The 21,859-nt window shown below is 43.8% G+C and overlaps 1 protein-coding gene across 2 annotated transcripts in view; it reads right to left on the reverse strand.

Annotated features, from left to right (window-relative positions):
• The window catches only part of PPP1R14C (protein phosphatase 1 regulatory inhibitor subunit 14C), a 93,105-nt gene extending 75,049 nt beyond the window's left edge, over window positions 1-18,056 (reverse strand). The window contains exon 1 of one of the 2 annotated variants that reach the window (XM_059941000.1): window positions 17,228-17,631. In XM_059941000.1, coding sequence (XP_059796983.1) covers window positions 17,228-17,542 — 315 coding nt within the window. In that variant the 5' untranslated portion in view covers window positions 17,543-17,631. Of the gene's footprint in view, window positions 1-17,227 lie in introns of both variants that reach the window. The other variant, XM_059941001.1, reaches the window with a different exon arrangement.
• Window positions 18,057-21,859: the final 3,803 nt, after the last annotated feature.

Consider the following 21,859-nt stretch of genomic DNA (forward strand, 5'->3'; position numbering starts at 1 on the left):
CTTCTGTTCATCTAAAAACACTTAAACATTAAAAGAGTAAAAAAGGCAACTCACAAAGTGGGAGAAAATACATACAATATATATTTCTGACAAATGACTGATATCTAGGATGTATAAAAGATTAGCATCCAGGATATACAAAAATCAGTAAGACAGACAACCCAACCCAAAGTTTTATTTTTTAATGGGCAAAGGAGTTGAACAGTCACCTCATGAAGAAGATACCCAGCAGGCCAATAAACATGAAAGAGGACTGAACTTCATGATGAATGCAAATTAAAACCACAATGCAACAACAATATATACCTAACAGATGGTTAAAGTGAAAGAGAAAATACCAAGTGTTGGCAAGGATGTGAAACTACTGGAACTTTCAGATACTGTAGTGGGAATGTAAGTCACTATAGTGACTTTGGAAAATTGTCTGGGAATATCTAGCAAAGTTGAACATATGTATACCCTATAAGCCAGCAATTTCTCCACTATGTATACAGCCCAACAAAAATGCAGACATATGTTCACCAAAAGACACGTGCAATAATGTTCACAGCAGCTCACTTCAGAATAATCCCAAACTGGAAACCTCCCCAATGCCCATCGAAAGCAGAGCAGATTAAAAGCAATTGTGATGTATTCATACATGGAACACTATATGGCAACTAAAACAGACAAACCTCAATGGCATGCAACGACTTGGGTGCATCTCACACAATGTTGAACAAAAGAAACAGACATAAAAGTTATTTTAAAAGGCAACCAGATTACCTTGCAGGCAGGGGTGGTGGGGGTGACGCTAATGATGGAAAGAGGGCACAGCAGGGACTCCTGTGGTGCTAGCAACGTTCCCTTTCTTGATCTGGACGGTGGTTACGCGATGGGTTCAATTCGAGACAATTCATCAACCCACACACTTAGGATTTGTGTTCTCTGTATGCCATACTACAGGAAAAAGTTTTTTTAACAAAATACTCTCACTCATGATCTCAGCTCACATTTTTTTCTGTCCCTAGTACCTTGACCATGTCAAGGTCCATCCTGCCTTGGGGTCTCAGCATTAACTGAGCCCACTGGGAGAAAGCTCATCCTCTCCCGTCTTTGCACAGCTGGTGTCATTTCTCACCACGTAGGTCCTGGTTCAAATGAAACGAACTTCCTCAGAGAGGCCGTCCCTGGTCCAGCAACCTAGGCACAGTCATTCATACTTTCTTCCATTAGTCTGTTTTATTTCTTTCACAGCACTTCTCACAAGCTGAAACCATTCTGTTTTACTCATGTGTATCTGCTTTCAGAGCACAGGGACCCCCTCTCTGGTTCACTGCTGTTTCCCTAGCACCATACCCTAGCACTTAAAAGTACATCTGTCATATTTACCCAAATGATTTGAAATTTATAACCACACAAGAGCCTGTGTGCAAATGTTTATGCCAGGTTTATTTATAATTGCCCCAAAACTGGAAGCAACCAAGATGTCCTTCAATAGCTGGATGGACAAATTGTGGTACATGCCAATAAACAATGGAATATTATTCAGCTATAAAAAGAAATGAGCTATCAAGTGATGAAAAGACATAGATGAATCTTAAATGCATGTTGCTAAGTGAAAGAAGACAGTCTATAAAAAGGCTACGTATTACATGGTTCCAATTGTATGACATTCTAGAAAAGGCAAAACTATGGCAATGGTAAAAAGATCAGTGGTTGTCAGGGGCTCAGGGGGAAGTAGGGAAGGTTGAATGAGTAAAGCACAGGAGGTTTTTTTTAGCGTGCTGAAACTATTCTATATGATACTGTAAGGGTGGATACGTGACATCATGTGTTTGTCAAGGCACATGAACTTTACAGCACAAAGAATATGTCTTGGGTATGCAAATTTTTTAAAAATCATTTAAGAGATTGGGGGGATCCCAAAATGGAATGCAGAATGTGATAAAACAATCTGACTATATTACAAATGTATGAAACAACCTCACTGAAGGATGTATGGGGAAAAGGTGCTGACCTAAGTAACGGGAAATGAATAGAGTCTGTAAGACTAAATGCAAGTGAATTGCGCATAAGCACTCTAGTTGATCAAGTTGTTTCCCACAGGGGTATGGGTTAATTCCGATGCTGCTGTACCTGTATGCCACAATCGAACAATTAAGTGAATGGATGGCAGGTGGTGGGAACCTCAGGTTTCTTACTGATGGAGTGAGAATTTACAGATGGGCAAGAGAAAGAGGCTAGAATAATCCAGGTGGTAATGGATTAGAGCTGGAGACATCATCTTGAACTCATGTTTCACTTAATATAGATACTGATGGCTATGTATAGAAATATTTACAGATATATGTATATACACAGGTTAGTATACACACATACATTTCCTTACTCTGACAGCTGACAGACCCTAGAAACAATGACACCCCAGAAGCCACAAGCACACCTAGCATCCATGTCTTGGTTTCTGATACCATTCTCCAATAAAAGGAACCAGATCTCCTTGGAGAAATGGCTGATTCTATGCCTGGGGCAAAAAATATACAAGATGAACCTGGAACACCTTGTAGCGCCAGAAAGTAAGGAAGTATTAAACACACACACACACACACACACACACACACACACACACATACACACAATGATGGGAGTATGTCAAACATACAAAGGAGCTAACTGAAATAGCTCCCAAAGTTGAAACAATTCGAGCAACAAATAAATACAGCAGCATTGAATTTTAACCCAAAGTACATAATAAATATCCACAAGTCCACACTGATTTAAATAAATTATTGACTAAATAAACAAATGGGGGAGAGGAGACAAATGTCCCATGCAGAAGAATTCCACAGAAATCATATAGAAATACACGGAGTTGGAGCATAAACTCCCCATTCCTTAGGTATGGACTGCACATAGTGATTTCCTTCCAAAGAATACAGTATGGAAAGCGGGAGAGGGAGTAACTTTGCTGTGAAGGAACCTGACAGACGCCATGCCTGCCAGGTGGTCAAGGCCAACATCAACAGTGATAAGTCCTGCTGATAGGATGCCCCTTGACAGGATGTGATGAGAACTGCCCTTTATCTCTGTGGCCTTCCTCCCCAAAACCCATAATCCCAGTTTAATTATGAGAAAAACATCAGACAAATCCCATTTGCAGGGCATTTCTACAAAATACCTAACAGTACTTCACACAACTGTCAAGGTTATGAAAAACAAGGAGAGCCTAAAACACTGTCATAGCCAAGGAGTCTAAGGAGACATGACAACTAAATGTAACGCGGTATCTTGGACAGAACCCTGGAACAGAAAAAAGACCCTGGATAAAAATTAAGGAAGCTAAATAAAGTGTGGATTTTTGTTAAAATAATGTATCAATATTGGTCCATGAATTGTAACAAATTTACCATAGTAATTTAAGGTGCTGCCAATAGGTAAAACTGGTCACAGAGTACATGGAGTACAGTCTTTGCAATTTTTCTGTAAATCTAAAGCCATCTAAAAAAATAAAGTTTATTTGTTAAAAAAAAAAGTAAGTGGGCCCAACAGAAAGTGGTTGCAAGGACTGATGGATGGGTATTGGAGACAGGGACAGATCGATGGCACAATGGCTGATGGGAGGATGGACGGAGGGCAAGATGGCTGATGGATGGATAATGGATAGCGTGGCTTCAGAAAGCAGGGCAAACACTGGTGGGGGGGGGACGTGGTGGGATGAACTGGGAGATTGGGATTGACATATATACACTAATATGTATAAAATGGATAACTAAAAAGAACTTGGTGTGTAAAAAAATAAATAAAATAAAATTCAAAAATTCAAAAAAAAAAAAAAAGAAGAGAGAAAATGCCCAGGATTCCAAGTATGGTCTGAGATAAATAAATTTATTAAAAAAGAAACAAAAAAACACTGCTGAGAGCACAAAAGATGAGAACTGAGATGGGCACGAGGGTCTCAGCAACCTGAAGGGCATAAGCCCTCTAGGTGGAGAGGAGAGACAGTGACACAGCAGTGGGCTGTGGGGGAGGAGAAGGTGATAAAATGTGAACAAAAGGTATAGACAAGCTCCCTGTTAGATCTGGGCAAAGAGAGGAGGAAACAGGGAGAGAGAGTCTTGTGTCTGTGTGTCTAGGACTTTATTCAGGCACTATTTACACACCATGAAATGCACAGATCTTAAGTGTACAGCTCTAGACTCTTGAAGGAAAGGCTGAAGATGAAGAAGAAAGCCCCTTTTGAGTAGGAGGATGGGGATGGGCTCCTCAGAGAAGGTAAAGGGTGATCCCATCTTCCTTCTAAACTTCCTTCTGTCCCATGGTTGGTAGCACCATCCTCTCCACAGATGGTCTTTCCACCCAAAAACATAAAGACACCCTAATTTCCAAAAGCCTTATCACTAGTTATTCTGAAAATGGAAAGAATTTAATATGAACACACTTGTTGGCTCATTTTCCCCTTAACTGTTCGCAATTAAAAAAAAAAAACTGCCTGAGATGAGAAGGCAAAACACCCCAAAAGTTGCTCTGAACATTATCAAGCCCTGTGACAGGAGAGAGCTTGATCATGGAAGAGAAAGGAAGCCTTTTCTTAGGATGACAACAGAGCAGGATACCCACCCCCACCTCTTTTTCTAAATAACTTAGATTTCTCTTATAAAAGGAATACACATTCATTGTACAAAGCATAAATAAACTTAAAATTACCCATAATGATACTAAAAAGCACTTTTTATTATATCTTTGCAGTCTTTTTTCTAAGCACAAAGACATCCTATGAAAACAATTTGTATCCAGAATGCACGTTATCCATTATCACTTAACTCAAATGTGATAATTCTCTTGAATTAAAAAGGTAATTTTCTTGAAGCAACCCAACAAGAAGACTTTTCATTGGGACACTAACTAGATTATTCTATATCCACAAAACCTGGTGTGTGACCAAAATTCTCAATCAAGGTGTAAACTCCACCAAAAATTATTCAAAATAAAAAAACTCCAAAAGCCTCTTCTCTCTTTTTGACCAATGGACGTACCTTTCATTTGAATCTGTGTATTAACAAGGCAGAATTAACTATGGAAAAAAAGATCACAGGGGCTTCCCTGGTGGCGCAGCGGTTGAGAATCTGCCTGCCAATGCAGGGGACACGGGTTCGAGCCCTGGTCTGGGAAGATCCCACATGCCACGGAGCAACTGGGCCCGTGAGCCACAATTATTGAGCCTGTGTGTCTGGAGCCTGTGCTCCGCAACAAGAGAGGCCGTGACAGTGAGAGGTCCGCGCACCGCGATGAAGAGAGGCCCCCGCTTGCCGCAAGTAGAGAAAGCCCTCGCACAGAAACGAAGACCCAACACAGCAAAAATAAATAAATAAATAAAATTAAGACGTGTTAAAAAATATATATATATAAAAAAAAAAAAAAAAAAAGATCACAGATGTTGCTAGTAGTCCTTTCATAAGTATCCTTGACTTTTCCTGGGATGATTTTTAACCTTATTAATCCTCAAAACATCCCCGTGAGGGCTCTATCATTTAAAGGGGGAAATTAAAGGAAGCCAAGGATGACGGCTCACACCCAGTCTGCAAATAAAGGCGGGTCGGGGGAGCCTGCCTCCTCCTTCTGGAAGACCACGCCCACTCCTACCCCAGGGAGGTGGGAGGGGCTAGTAAGGTGTCAAGGATAAATAAACTAGTTCCTCATTTTCTTCTTCTTCAGAACAATGAGTTAACTCAACCCAAGGATCTTCCACATATTAAATGCAGCCCACTGTCCCTCTCTGAAGTTTAACATGGGAATGTTGCAGAAGTTTGAGACGTGACTTGCAACTAAATGCTTTTAAAGTCTCAGGCTAGTTTGGGTGATGGTCCGTCTGTTTACCTAGATACACACACACACACACACACCCCACAAACACACACACACACACTTTCACTACCTAAACATCCATCCATATAAACTGCTTCTGGTATAAGCTTACTAAATACTGAACCATCTGGGGTTTGATGAAGAAATGGAATATTTTAGCTTAACAAAAGGCCCTTGTCTACCAGAGATAGTACATGTTATTTTTTTTAGTTGTAATATTTGTAGTGTTTTCATTATAGCAAGCATAATCATGTTTTAGCACCAAATCAATGACACACTTTCTTCCGACTTGTTAGAGAGCTTCCACACCCCATCACAAACAGGAGAAAAACCAGTTGACTAATTAGAATTGTTATGTGGAGTATTAGCTCATAAGAACTAAGCAGAAAAGCTATCTTCACCAATCTGAAAACTCAACATCTTACCTCCTTGGCTTGAAACAGATTTGATTCCATTAACATTTGCAGAAACGAATGAAGCAGCTCTGTCAGTTGTACTACTGACATAGAAAACATAAAAGATATTAATAGATGGTTGACCATAGCAGCTCAGGACAAAAACATCCTTAGGCAGAAGCAAAGGATGTTGTTAAGGGTTTTTCACATTTCATTTTGAAGAAGCATTATTTCTTTACTTCAACCATGTCAAAGGTAATATTTGGTACTTTCAAACATGTAGGATAAAATGGCTAATTTAAAGTGAGTTTCCAACTTTTTACCTCAAAATTCCATCTAAGTGGATAAATAGAGAACATAAGGACTCCAATAATAACTGCTCATGCAAACCTGGCAATCAGAAATAAGTAGCACACTCAACTGTGATGTATACTTGAGAACTAATAGATTTGAATTTTTCTAAAGAAACAGCTGAATCCTGTAAATAGTTCATCTAAAAAATAACAGAATACTGTAAATTGTTCAACTAAGATGCAGTATATTTGAAAATATGTCAAATAAGTTAAGCAGAAAAGGCTTGCCCAGTGTATCAGTCAAAAATGCTAGAATACAAGGAAATGATCAGGGGGTGAAGGTGAAACTGATGTTCATGGTTTCCAAGAGCTGTTTCCAACTCTGAGTCTTCCTTCTCTTCTTACTGGCAGTTTCAACATGGGCATGTTACTAAGCCCCTCTGAGTCTCAATTTTCACATTTTAAAAATAGGATAACTACTTACATCACAGAGCTTTTGTGTGGATGAATGGGATTATCTGATGGTGCTTTCTGGATTCTATCATGAAACAAAATAAGCAAATATTATAAAGATCAATCAATTCTGCTTTTCACTTCCTACCGGAACTGCCTATGAAAAATCTTACTTTCTTTTTTCTATCCCATCATGTTCTAAAACTAAGTATAAAGTGACATGCCAGGAATAAATTCCCCAGTGAAAATTAATTTGTTTAATACAGATTTATTCAGACTCTTATTTAGGCTAATTTGTACTCTTTGCCTTTTTAAAAATTTATTTGCTAAAGCGGCTGCACTTTTCTCTCTCAGATGCTCGTTTTATACCTCAACACAAATCTTCCTCAAGTTAAAATAAATACCACCATTAGTTAATTATGAGCTGCCAAGATAATGGACAAATAATAACAGGAAAGGCCTCCAACAGGCAATATTATAACTTATATGCCTAAAAGCTTTAAGTCAAATATGCCAGTTCTTCTTAAAGGTTAACCCAATTAAATGCAAAAAAAACAAAATAAATAGGCAGATAGGGTAGCTCTGAGTATCTGCACTGTTAGATTTCAAATTTAACTTGGAAATCAACAGTGGGGAGGAAGTGCTGGAGGGGGAAAGAGGATTTTTTTAAAAAGGCTTCTCAGCTGGATCCTTCCCGTCCAAGTGGCATCACATAAGACATCATGCAAGGGAAGGTTGGAGACACTCACTTTAGCTACTGAAATGACTACGTAAATCAGATGATCCTTTGGTGAACTAGTCTAATTGTCTCAGGTTTGCCTTGAGAGGAAAGACCCTCTATTACTGCTTTAAATATCACCCTCTCCTTAATAAATCTCATTTTCTCCAATGCACGGTCAGCTTTATTATAGAATCTCTATAAAGATCAGAGCTTGAAAGCCCTAGACTTCCCTCTTTTTTTTTTTTTCAGATGAGGAAAGAAAACCTGAAAACAAAAACCTATCATGAAAATGACTTGCCAAGGTCATGTGGCTGGTAAGCGGCAGCCCTGCTAGAACAGAGGCCAGGACCCTTCCCACCACATCATACAGGGAACACGTTTCGAGTCATAGATATCATAGATGCCAACGTGTGGCATCTCCCAGCTGTCTCCCAGCCCACAAATGATACAGCCTGCCCTGTGTATTCACTCCTGAAGTTCAGCTATTAAGTGACGACTTTCTCTTACTTAAGACCTTACTTCCTATTAACATGAACGATAAAGTGTTTTTAGTCATTTACATTATAATGTCAATGAATTTAAGATAACCCTTCCCGAAAACAGGCTTTGAGTAAAGGAAGAAATACACAACCACTATGTGGTAAATAAATGTATTGAAAACACTAATACAACCGTGAACAGGAAATAGTTGCCACCCTCAAAGGGCTTCCAATCATATGGACACCTCCATTCTGCCCCTATAACAGGAAGGGTTCCTTTACTTTCTCTTTTTCTCTTATTACACAGTTTAAATGGATGAAGGCATCTTATTCCTCTTTCCCCATCTATGTAAATGTCTGTTGGAATGAATGAATATTCCTTCCCTCCACAGGTCTTTCCACAGTTTGACCTAAGGATTCTTTCAAAAAGGAAAAGCCCTTCTGTGATCATTTTTTCCTCAACCATAAAGTGATGCTTTACAGACTCATTCACACTCTGGTCTCTTCTTTTTTCTAAGCTTTTACGCAGTGGAACAGATTTCCAAAATGCCAGTGGTGACTAAGAAAAACCTGGTGAGAATTTATTGGCCCGAACTTTTAAGCAGAGGCAGGAATCCTGGCTTTCATTCCTTGTTCTATCAAGACTTGTGCGAGCTTGTTGCTCTGAATCTTATCTCCTAACGGAAAAGCCCTCACCCCTTCCCAGCGCAGCAAGCATCTCCACTTGCAAAGAAATGAATGATTACTGTGCAAACAAAATAATATTCTTGTACATACTGAAAAGCTAAAATTACAGAGAAGAATGGCAGTAATGTGTGATTACTTCCTTTGAAGACTTTCATCACCCGGGCATCTGTGCCTTATTCCATCATAATGTCCTTTTAGTTCACAGTTTCAAAACACCACATGTATATAATTCCTAAGCATGAAAAAGAACTGAAACTTCAGGTCAACGATAGAAGAGCAGATTTTTTTTCCCCCCTTTGGCCGCACCGCGTGCAGCATGCGGGATCTTAGTTCCCCAAACCCGCGCTCCCTGCAGTGGAAGCTCGGGGTCTTAACCACTGGACTGCCAAGGAAGTCCCATGAAGAGCAGATTTTTAATAGAGGCAGAGCCAAATTACATTAATGCACTTAATTTGGGGTATGTATTTCTGAAATGCACGGCACCGGAAGATGCTGCCATCTGGTCTAAGGGACCAGTTTCTGCGTCACTCACTTGACAGCCAGGTCCTGGACCCCTGAGTGCAGCCAGGATGCAAGAGGCCACCGGGGCTGCAGGGACCACAAGATTTTGCCCTCAGAAGCTGCAGGAGACAGGATCACAGAAAGGTGCCGAGACAGGGGTGAGCACAAGCCAGCAAAGGCCTATCAGCCAGCCTGCCAGTGACGACACCTGTGACAGAGGTTTCCTGGAGGAGAACAGGTAAGAGGTAGGCAGGTGAGGTGGAGGAGGAGGGAGGGAGAGGTGATTCTGGTAGAGAGAGACAAACGGGAAGGGGTTCCTGCCTGACCTGCACTAGGATCTCGGTTGATAACTGAAGAAGCAAGGGTGGGGTGGGGGAAGGAGATGAGCCCAGAGAGGGGGCAGCAGCAGAGCCCTGAGCTTGTCTCAGGCCGTATCCTGAAGACTGTGGGGAGGGACTAGATCCGGTTAGGATTTTAGAAACACTCCAGCCGGCCGTGTGGAGGGGGCTCTGAAGCTCCCGTGGTGAGGGAGAGCTGGAGATGAAGGACCAGAGGAGAAGACCCCAGCCCAGGAACCAGAGACGGGGCTTCGCTCCGGCCTCTGCCGCTTGAGAGTGACGTGACCTCTGACTGGGACCTGTCGCTCAAGCTCTCTGTACCTCAGTCTCTCTACCTCCCTTGCAGAGTTACTGCAGGGAATGAACAAGGGCTCAGGAAGGACGGGTTGTGCAGTAAGAACTTAATAAATGCAGCTGCTGGGAGTGATGGTAGCATCGAGGCTATGTGACTTTGGGAGTCAGCGTGACCTTGGACGAGGACAAGGAACAACTTCTCTGACCTCGGTTTCTTCCTCTATAAACGAGAAGAAATTAAGATAATACCGCCCACCTCATAAAGTTGCTGTCAGGATCGATTGGAGGAGATAAAATGTATAAATCACCTGGCCCTCGACCGAGAGCTACTTGAGTCGCAGAAGTAGTAATAACAGCAGCAGTAGTGGAGGGCTGGTAGTAGTACTAGTGCCAGTAGTAGCAGTAATTTGAGGGACATGAGACCAAAGTGTCTCTTCTATAATGCAGGTGAGAAATTATACGGTGCTGGACTAAAGCGGTGGCAGTGAGAACTACTGAAGCCCGCGTGCCTAGAGCTCGGGCTCCGCAACAAGAGAAGCCACTGCAGTGAGAAGCCCGTGTACCGCATCGAAGAGTAGCCCCCACTCACCGCAACTAGAGAAAGCCCGTGCGCAGCAACAAAGACCCAACGTAGCCAAAAACAAAATAAAAAATAATAATAATAACAATTTTTTAAAAGACAGGTGAAGGTTTGAAATTGACAAGTGCAGGAAATGGGAGACAAGAGAGTAAACTACAAAATGCAATTATGCACATGGTGCACACACCACATGGAAAATGAAACAGACTCAGTTGTTCCCTCCATCTAGAAAGAGATGATGTCTTTGAGGAGACTATGCGCTGGGCAAGGGTACCCTATGAAGCCAGGTTGTTTCAAAGGTGAGAGAAAAACGGAAGATACTAGAAGCAAACAGGTGTCAGAGATGAGAAGGGCAGGTAGGCTAGTGTGGCGAGGGGAACAGTAGAAGCAAAGGAAAAGAGTGGACGAGAGACATGAGGAAGATTCAATTTTCAAAAGAATTCTCTCAGTCTAAGCTTAAAAATCAATTAGCTGCGACTACTGCCTTGAAATTTCTGTTTTGAGCAAATAGGTCAATGGAGGTAGGTGTATATCCAAAAATGCTGAAATAAAACAGTAATGATGCAAGAGCTTGATATAGATGATTGTAACAAAACCCTGGATCAGATTTTTTCCATAGCCCTGAGTATGATAACGGAGCACCACCAAATAAGCCGGTACTAAAAGATCAATGACTTTTAAAAGGTTTTCGGAAGGTTGACCCTTTTTCATTCACTCAAATAAATGCTTAAGGGCCGAAGAACTGTGCCCTACAAGGAACACAAAGAAAATTAAGGCCAATCCTGCCTTCAAATTGTTGACGCCTAACTTCTCTCCACATATATGAAAATCCACAGGAACTTCCAGAATGAGGAAGGCTCTAGGAAAAAAGGGAATGATAGAGCGAATATTTGCCCATGTTCAAGTTCAAAAATACACCAGCGCCTCTGACCCCACATCCGTCTCCAAACTCTACCATCAAATAGGTATGAATACTTCTTTTTTCTTCCCCCCTCCTGCTCTCCCACATCACAGAGAACGACCAACAGTTAGTGGCTGGTTATGATTCCAACTACAACACCGACTAAGGTCCAGCTCCACGGTCTGACCCATTTGGTCCTCATAACAACACCACAAAGGGGCCAGGATTATTCCCTTAAACGCAGGGGGAAACGCAGTGGGGCTCAGAGAGGTTAAGGAAATTGCCCAGTCTCTAAGCAGTACTAATTGCTCGGGCCAATGTACCTTTCAGGTTCACCTCACTTCGAAGCATTTACTCTTTTAATCACTGCCTCCACACCAAATTTCCCTAACCATTGTTCCAAAGGGAAACCTGTTAAGTACAGTTTTCATTTCATCCTTTGGCAATTTAGAATTCTTTTATTCATGGACTTTTAACATGTTTAATTCATTCCTTAATATTTTACAGATTGAGTTTATGGAGGTTTTTTTTTTAAGCAGTTTGGTTTAAAAGTCTATTCATTCTCAAATACCTACACAAATGGGGATTCACCACATAATCCACAAACCATCTTCTAGACAGCACTTTCTACCTTCCAGCTGAGGGACTAACAAAGCAGCAAAGCACGCTAATTTGGTGTTGCAGAGTAGGAATCGAGAACAAAGCAAGGACCTGAACTAAAAACAGGAGGCCTGATCAAAGAACAAACCCACAGACACTGGTGTCCCCCTACATGCAACATCAGTCAACTCAGAAGTTACAACAGCTGCATCAGGGGAGTAGGCAACCTACAGGGATTCGAGAAGGTGCCAGGCATTGCCCCACCTCAAGAAGCAGTGATTAAAGTACATCTGACTTTCTGGACACAGCCCTGCTCTGCTGTGTCCCAGCTGAGGGGCCTGGGGCAACTTCTTGACTTCTCTGTGCCTCAGTTTCCACATCCATGAAATGGGAATATCAGAGGTTGTTACTAGGATTCCATGAACCATACCTGATACACAGAAAGCACTCAATAAATTTTAGCTAATTATCTTATATATGTTCAAGCTTTTTCCCTTCGGGACAGTATTTTTTTAATGGCAGGTTACAACCCCAAAATGTGTTATGAAATCAATTTAGAGGGTCACAACCAGCAATTCTGGTAAATTAAATAGAACAGAATATTGTATTTCAACATTAATAAAGTCATATTTTATATTAACTTTGTAATTTGTCTTTCACGTACATGGTAACATTAGTGGCGCTTTGTGAATCTCTGTTTTCATCCATCCACGTGTCAGTGTATGTATCAGAGAGCAAGAGTGTTTCTTTCTAGGGCCACAATCAAAAAAATTTGAGAACCACTGACTTACAGAATGAGGATGGTAGGGAGTAAGGGAAGATGAAAAAGTGTAATGTGCCAGAAACCACTTTTTAAAATGCAGACAGCTGCAGCAAAAGGAAAGCCCCTCTAAATGGACATTCAGGATAACCCAGGAGATACCCTCAGTGTACAAGTCTGTTCATGGCTAGGCTGCTGCAGGCGTTTCAGTAATCCGAGGTTAACAACAGGCTTTTACTTCCAAAGCAAATCAAACTGCAAAACTGGAAGTACAGATGTTATCTTGATGCTGGGCAAGATGGGAAAAATTGACATGACTTATCCAGTTAAGTCCTCTTGCAATACTCGTCAAAGTAGACACTATGCCAGATATCAAATGCTCTTAAAAACTATCAGGGTTTGGGAGAGATATGAAAATGTCTTAAAACAGAAATTCTTACATGTGGAGGTAGATTTAACCTAGCAGTTCTGTTATAAGCAAATTCCTAGGTGAAAATGTAACTACCTGTACAAGAAGATGAAATGGAAAATAACTATAAACGTAAATAATCATTTTAGAATCTATAAAGACATTTATTTACATATCCACAAGGCTGTATGATGTGGGTTTTTTTTTAATTTTTATTGGAGTATAGCTGCTTTACAATGCTGTGTTAGTTTCTGCTGTATGTACGATGTGGTGTTTAACAATACCACCCTTAGACTGTGTAGGAGGGGCCACAGCCCTGGGCCCCACTCATCTTCCTGCAGAGGTCCTGGGACCAGGTGGACTTACCCATCCAGAGCCAGTATCCCTCAATCTGGTTTTAGGCTACACTCTGAGTCCCCAGAATTCCCGGATCAAATACCAGGACACTTCCAGGGCATGAACAGGCTCCTTTCAGGTCTGGCCTCCCAAAGGGGGACTTTGCCACTGGTTGGGGCCAGAGGCATAGTTAGGGGGTGGCAGAGGGTGTGGACAGACTGGACATGCAAGTGGACACGATGCCCTTTACCTCACTGAACGTATCACAGGTGAAGAACCAAGGGAAGCAGGTCCTGGCCCAGGGGAAGATTCTCCCAACCAGCTCTGAGCTCTGGGAAATCTGAGAATTCAAAGTTCAAGCCTAGCTTTCCAGGCCATTATGAAGATATCTTTGCCAAGGTAGGAGGATAGAATATATATAAATGCTCATTAGCTTGATTCATAACATTTAAACATTTAGACACATGCTACACAAGGGCCTCCATCTGTTCTCTTGCACAGGACCCTGCAGAGTTATAAGCAGGCTTAGTGCTTAGAACATGGACCAGAGCCACACTGCTGGGTTCTTACCCCACCTCACCCAGTGACATTCACCGGCTATGTGAACTTGGGAAAGCCTCTTAATCCCTCTGTGTCTCAGTTTCCTCATCTGTAAAACAGAGATGATAACAGCACTCTCTTCATATGGGTTGTTGTAATGACTAAATGAATCAGTGCCTGGAACAACACGCAGTGCATAATGTAAGTACTCCATAAATTCTGTCTTCGTATTATTCTCTGTATAAAACCGATTGGCCACTGCAAACTTCTAGATAAAACCATAGCCAGGAAGTTATTCTGTGTATTTCTTCTCTCCCACTCCTTTCTAATTTTAAATATCATACTTTATGCCACTCTAAAAGACCACTATTTTCTATTCTGAAAAGGACAAGTCATCTAACTGCTGACCTGCCTGATGCAAGTTCTTCTGAAATTAGATACATGTTCATCTGGAAGACCCCCAACCTGGCAGATAGCTCAGGCCTCTGGCTGGATCGAAGTCTGGCAAGCTGGCTTTCCGTGTCAATTTCACGGACTAAACATTTGGAGACATTACCAATTTTAAGTGTAAAAAGGACATTTCCTAACCTTCATATTCATGAGATTCACAGCTACAAGCCAGGCAGGTCCTTCTCGATTCACAAACCAGAGGCTGAAATACTTGAAGCTATCAGCAAGGAAAGGCTACCAGACCAGAGAAATGAAGCTAAAAATAGAGCCCTACCAGTGGAAAAATAGATGGCAGAAGACAATCCCTTACGTGGCTACTTATTAGTCCACAGGCTTCTTATTATTCAACGAAGGTGTAGCATCAATATAGTATTTACAAATTGCCAACAACCCTTTCAGTGACTTACATTTCTTCAACCTAAAATGACAGAACAACTTGAAGAGGAATATTTGCCCCATTTTAATGACATGCGGGCAGCCTATAGCATCTTGTGTCATTTCACCACAAAACCTCTCAACTCTCTAGCTGTTTGCTATACGTTGAGGTCTGAAATGGGAGAAGTACAAGGAAAAGATTCAAGGTCATATTTACCCTTTAAAATAGGTACCTAACCTACATGTTTAATACAGTGAGTATTCAATCTTTCATTTTTTTCCAATTATTCAGAAGAACCTTTAAAATATATGATTTGCCAACCTGCTGAGAGGCTGGAACTCTTTCCCAAGCTACATCTATTTAGTCTCCCATAAAAAGAACATTGCTAAATCACTGTTAATTTCAACAATAGTTTCTCTATTAACCCAAATCTTCTCCAAACCCAAAATGGAGTATAAAGACCAGTATGAAATAAGTGAAAAGTAATTGGATTCTACAGAGGCCAGACTGAGCACATCCATCCATCCCACAGTAATCCCATCTAAATCAAATATATTGTTTCTTTAAAGAGTTTTGCCAACTTCCTATTTTAAGAAAACCCCATAAACACTTCCTATTTTGGCCAGTTTTATTTATGCAATTAAAATGGTTTTTTATAAGAGCTGGGCTGGAGAAACAATATATTTTTACAAGCCCATTAGTCATATAGTCAAGCTTCATTATATCACAATCATTCATCAGGAGTCTGTAATGAGAATGCTGTTTCCTTGCGCAATGAGAATGTTAAGGAAAATATGTATTCACAATAGGCCATAAAATGTGTGAAATCTAAACCAGAGGAAAAACCAGTGGGTTCATCTGGCTTTCATTTTTGCTGAAGAGGGTAACAGCCCTATAGACACAAACCTAGCTTCAACTTAGAAACCATATCCTTAATTATTAACCCTCTTCATTCTTCCACCCTTTCCAAACTCCACTCCCTTAAGAAAAGTAGAATACTTCATTTACAAATACTGTTATCAAAGACTCTCATGGGCGATCATTTTGGCTTCGGTCATTTTTCTGCCATACTTTTTTTTTTTTTTTAATTTATTACTTATTTATTTATTGGCTGCATTGGTCTTCGTTGCTGTGCATGGGTTTTCTCTAGTTGCGGCGAGCGGGGCCTACTCTTCATTACGTTGCGGTGGATTGTTGCGGAGCACAGGCTCTAGGCGCGTGGGCTTCCGTAGTTGTGTTTTGCAGGCTCTAGAACACAGGCTCAGTAGTTGTGGCGCACAGGCTTAGTTGCTCTGCGCATCATGTGGGATCTTCCCGGACCAGGGCTCGAACCCACGTCCCCTGCATTGGCAGGCGGATTCTTAACCACTGCGCCACCAGGGAAGCCCTCTGCCATACTTTTGTTACAGCTTATTCTAAGCATTTCTCCTTACATCAACTATTTCTCCTGACGCGGCAGTCGGATTTGCGTATAAGCTTAGCCCCTGAACTGCGGGAAGTAAATGTCGCGGCGGAGGGGGAGCTGGGCGATCCCGGGCATCCCACATACCACCCGCAGGCTCCCTTCCTTCCACCCAGGCACCCTTCCAGGTTGCCCAAGGCTCTCATTCTGCGCCCGTCAACGGGAGTAACTGAAACGGGGCAGGAAGAAAGAAAGCTGCTTCAACAAAGCCCAACGTGTGCAGCTTTGGTAATGCAAGGCCGAATTATGGGGACGTGCGTCGGGGCTGGCTGGAAAAGGGAAAGCGTTCAGCTTATGATTTTGTTGTATATTTCAGAAACCGAGGTGGTCTCTAAGATCCCCAGAACATCTCCTCTCCGTTAAGCAGCTTTCAGTCTTTTCCCTGCTCCCCCTCCACGAAAACCGGGTCTGCCAGGGTCCCAGCAGTGAGCGCTGTTCTCGTGGGTTTGCGCGCAGTCTGGATGATCCCCTCCGAGCCCCACTTCGGGGAGCTGCAGCTGAAGCCGAGAAGAGCCCGGGGCTGGCAGAAACGCAGCGCGCCGAGCAAGACCCAGCCCTCGGCACGGCCATCAAGGGGGCCCCCAGCTCTCCGGGAACCCAGCAAATGAACCCAGGAGGGGCGTCCCCATCGCTGCGCCCCGGCACCAGAGGGCACTCTGGAGAGGGAACACGCTGCGCCTCGCTCCCAGCCCTGGGTCCCCAGGAGCCAGGGCGGTGCGCGCCTGGGAGCCAGAGCCCTGGAGAATTCCTGTGTTTGCGCAGCGGGGCCAGCGAGGCCCCCGACCCTCCCGGCCCCGCGCCCAGGTACCTCGCAGCCGTAAAGCTGTACCAGCTGCTCCACGATCCACTCCTCCACCACGAGCCGCCTCCGAAGCTCCTTGCGATCGTATTTCACTGTCACTTTTCCCTGATGGTGGCGCCGCTGCTGCTGCTGAACGTGCCCGGCAGCGGACGCCGTGGCCACGGGCGCCGAGTCCTCCCGGGAGGAGCCCGAACCGCTGCTCGAGCCCGAGCTGCCGCCGGCGCCGCCCAGGGGGCTCTGGAAGAAAACCCGCGCGCCGCCGCCGCCGCCGCCGCCGCCGGCCCCGCCGGCCGCCTCACTGCTGCCCGTCACCACCGACATGTCCCCTCGCGCGCCGTAGACCGAATGCGGCCCAGAGGAGGGGCGGGCGGAGCGCCCGGCGCCGCTACCGCCTCGGGCCGGGCAGCGGCATGCGCGGGCTTCGTCAGCACCTGCTCCGCGCCGCCGCCGGCTGGCGGGGAGGTCTGGAGGAGGAGCCGCGGCGACCGGGAGGAGCGCGGGCGGGGGAGGGCGGAGAGGAGGGAGGGGCGGGGGCCGCAGCCTCAGGGACGCCGCCGAGGACCCTCTGGGGCCAGCCCCGGAGGCGGATCCGGCGCCTGGCAGGCAGCGGGCCCGGGGCGTGGGAGTGTGGGCGCGCAGACACGCACGGGCGACCGGCGTGGGTCTGGGGCCAGGGATGGTCCTCTGCGCGGGTGACCGTGTGCTGCCCTCCAGGACACGGGGATTGCGCTTCTCCCGCCGCCTCGGCCGGCGCTGCCGGGGACTGCGCTGGCGACCGCCTGGGGCAGGGGACGCGGGAAGGGGCCGAGGCGCAGGTTCCTCGCAGAGGTTTCCTTCTCCCTGCGGCCTCCTCTGAGGGCGGGGCGGTGTCTCCTCCCCTCCCGGGCCCACCCCGCCGCTCCAAACACCCGTTCCTCTCCGTGCCACTTCCTCTCTCGGAGAGTGAGAAAAACTGACGAGGCGATGTTTGTGCAATCAGGCAATTACCGCGCCTGAGAAATTCTCTGCAGACCAGTTTTTCCCCCCTTACACAGTGTCTTGTTACCTCAAAGACAGTGCATTCAGATATCTTTGTATCTAAAGGGCAGAAGGCTTGATGTCTCTTGGGCAAGGGACTGGGGATATCCTGACAGCAAATATTTCTCTAAGAGTCAGTGCTGGTTACTGGTCTTACATTTCTAGTATTGTACTCCCTGCATCGCCAGCTTTCTTAATACCATTTCCAAACAACGTCTTTGAAGCTAGTAAAGTAACAGCACTGACTGGCTACTTTTAAACCATCAGGCAGCCAAGAAGGGTTACAAATGAATGAGCTTATTATGCGGTTTAGCGCAAGGAGATGGGGAGGAAAGTTCTAAACAGAAAACTGCATGCGTATGTGTGTAAAATTATAGGGAGACACTAATATGTTTCTGTTGTACATAACAATACATTTCTGTTCAGGCAACTGAAAGAAACCGCAAAGATGTTCAAACACAAGTAGTAGCTTTTATGAACTTTTTAAAAACCTGGTAAAGTTTACTGGCAGCTACTCAAATAAGTTTCTCAGAGATAAAGAATCAAGTCAATTTCCTCTGAACACTTTCTATGATGGAGAGGATTCTGGGTGGGCTCCTAGACTCACAGCTATAAAGACACTGAAAATAAAAGTAGCCAGCAGCTTTGTCCTGACTCTTCTGGCTGGTGCCCTGGTCTGCTCTATCCAGATTTGTGTTTGTGCTTTATTCCTTCACTTGGGGTTTTCCAGCCAGAACATGACTGAGAAGGGATTTTCCCAAGTGTTCCATGCCTAATGTTCATCATCGGGACAGGTCTGGCCTTGAAGAGTGAAAGGAAAGATGTAGTGGGGATTGTGTGAAATAAGGTGGCTGGTGTCCGTCTTGGACTCTTCTTGTAATTAGAGGGGGTCAAGGCTAAAAACCCCTGCCCCATGGAAGAGACCAGCTGTCCTTAAGGTGGTAGGTTTCCCACCCAACTTTTCATGGAGAAGGGAGACAAAACTACCCTGATTGGCTCCCAGAGATTTTTTTTGTTTAATAAATTTATTTATTTACTTATTTTTGGCTGCGTTGGGTCTGTGTGGCTGCGCACGGACTTTCTCTAGTTGCGGCCAGCGGGGGCTACTCTTCATTGCGGTGAGCGGGCTTCTCGCTGGGGTGGCTTCTCTTGTTGCAGAGCACGGGCTCTAGGCGTGCGGGCTTCAGTAGCTGTGGCACGTGGGCTCAGTAGTTGTGGCACACGGGCTTAGTTGCTCCGTGGCATGTGGGATCTTCCCAGACCAGGGCTTGAACCCGTGTCCCCTGCATTGGCAGGCAGATTCTTAACCACTGCGCCACCAGGGAAGCCCACTCCTAGAGATGTATGACAGTTCTCCACATCACCCCCTCTAGACATTCGGCGCTTATCCAAGTTACCTAGTACCAGCTTTAACCAGCTGGACTAACCAGGAGAATTTCATTCAAAACCAAAAAACAGCTAAAATTGTAGTTAATGATGGAGAAACTATATAAAATCTTGGCCTCATTCTGGTGTTGGGGACTGGCCATACCAATTATTTTGAAAACTGTGCCTGGTTTCCAGGAGTGTGGCAAAGAGTGGAAAATTCCAACTCCTTACTTTGAGTCTTTGGACAATGAATTCAGTCATTCAATTATAACTTCAAAGGATTTATAGAAATTCACAAAGTTCTTCCTGAGAATTTCTTGTGTCAGTTTTTTCTCACTGCATAAGATTTCTTCCTTTATGCTTAAAATTCAGCTTTCACTTATATGACTACAAAAATGACAAGTACTAAGTACATATAAGAAGAAATTTAGAGTTTTAGGCATCCTAACTTGTAGAAAAATAGCCAGGGAAGAGTCAGGCTCTTTGCAGGGGTACACTGACCTTCAGATACCCAAATGTGTCACCTTGACTTGGAATTATGAGTTGAAGTAAACAAGTCCCTCTTCCTATAAATCCAATAGCTCCACCCAGGATATAATTTACATTTGAAGTGAACTCCACAGCCCCACTCTTGCCACAAATACACACACACACACAACTTAGTGTTTGAATAATCAAAACTCAGTGTTCAAATCTTGACGGAGAATAGAATTACCATTTTTGCAGATTTCAAATACTGAAGACAAAATATTTGGGAACAAGGGAATTATTCTCAGGCCAGAAACCGTTTACACAGATGAATATTTAAATTCAGCAAAACCGAAAATACTTCTCATCTCTAAGGTTAAAATGTAAATTTTTCCAGGGCAAACCCCTTCATTTCTACTGCAAACAAGTTTTTTAAAATGGTAGTTAATCTAAAACAATGAATAGTTTTTAGTGAATTAAATGGTCTGAAAGTTTCCTAGAACACAAGAGATGAGCTTCTATCATCTGAGGATTCTATCAGTTGCTCACAGTATTTTCAGTTTGCAGAATATAGTCCATTATTTCATTATTCTTTATGGTGTGAGAGCAGCGATGTTGTTAGCAGTATATCAGTGTAGTTTTCCTCTGGCTACTGTTTCTTCTCCCCACCCCGCTGCCACCCCTCTTTTTTTCCTTCCTAATTCTGGGCCTTTGATTGTATCACGTACTACAATTTGGAATCATAATTCCAAAATAAACTTAGCCACTACTTGCATAAATAACCACAGCCAATAACAGTCACTGTCACAATTCTAAAATTTTGTCTCGGCAATTAACAGAAATTCTTACCTGACTGTTCAGAGATGATGAAAAGCAGGGGGAACAAGCCATAGCTTCAGCTCTTCCCTTCTAACAAAGATTACGTATCCCTGCGCCTTCTTGTAAGCCTAGCCTGCGGAATAGTTTGTCTCTTTCTGTAAAACTAAGGTCAAATTTGTTTCGAGAGGAGCCAGTTATCCCCTGTCCAGCCAAAGGCCTCCTGCCCTTCCCCTTTCACCGTCCAGTGTTCTCGAAGAGTGGTCCATTCCCCCAGGTCTCTGTCTTCCCCTCTCACGCTCCGCACTCTGCAGTGCCGCTGCCACCACTGCCAACCGAGGTCTCCCCCCGAACTCCATGTTGCTCAATTCAGTCTGTGCTTTTTCAGCTCTTATCTGCCTTGACCTCCTGCCACATCTGACAATCTTGAACCTCTCTTTTCCAACACCCTCCTGGTTTTCCTCCCACCTCTGTCTATTCCATCACAGTGATTCCAGCGAACTCCTTTTCCTACATCTCCGCCTTAAAGGTAAGCAGTTCTCCAGGGTTCTACTGTCAGCTCCTCTTTGTTAATTCACATGCTCACTCCAGGTAACTTTGTCTCCTGATGAAGATTCCAGTTTGACAACCTACCATCTACCTGCCACAGACTGCCCAAATCATGACCTCCAGCGGATTCCTGGTCCGAGCTTCAGATCTACAGGTACATCACCTTTAGTGCCCACGCGTGCAAATACGTTTATAGTTCAAGTACACAAATATACACCCATCTCAATTCATTAGAAAGCAAAACAGTACAGTGAATATGGTTTTGGTCGTGGATGGTCAGCACAGTAAGATTTTTTTACCACAAACCACAATAAGAAATACATTTCTGGGGCTTCCCTGGTGGCGCAGTGGTTGAGAATCTGCCTGCCAATGCAGGGGACACGGGTTTGAGCCCTGGTCTGGGAAGATCCCACATGCCGC

This window comes from Balaenoptera ricei, chromosome 12, assembly GCF_028023285.1.
Source record: "Balaenoptera ricei isolate mBalRic1 chromosome 12, mBalRic1.hap2, whole genome shotgun sequence".
In the NCBI taxonomy this organism is placed as follows: domain Eukaryota; kingdom Metazoa; phylum Chordata; class Mammalia; order Artiodactyla; family Balaenopteridae; genus Balaenoptera; species Balaenoptera ricei.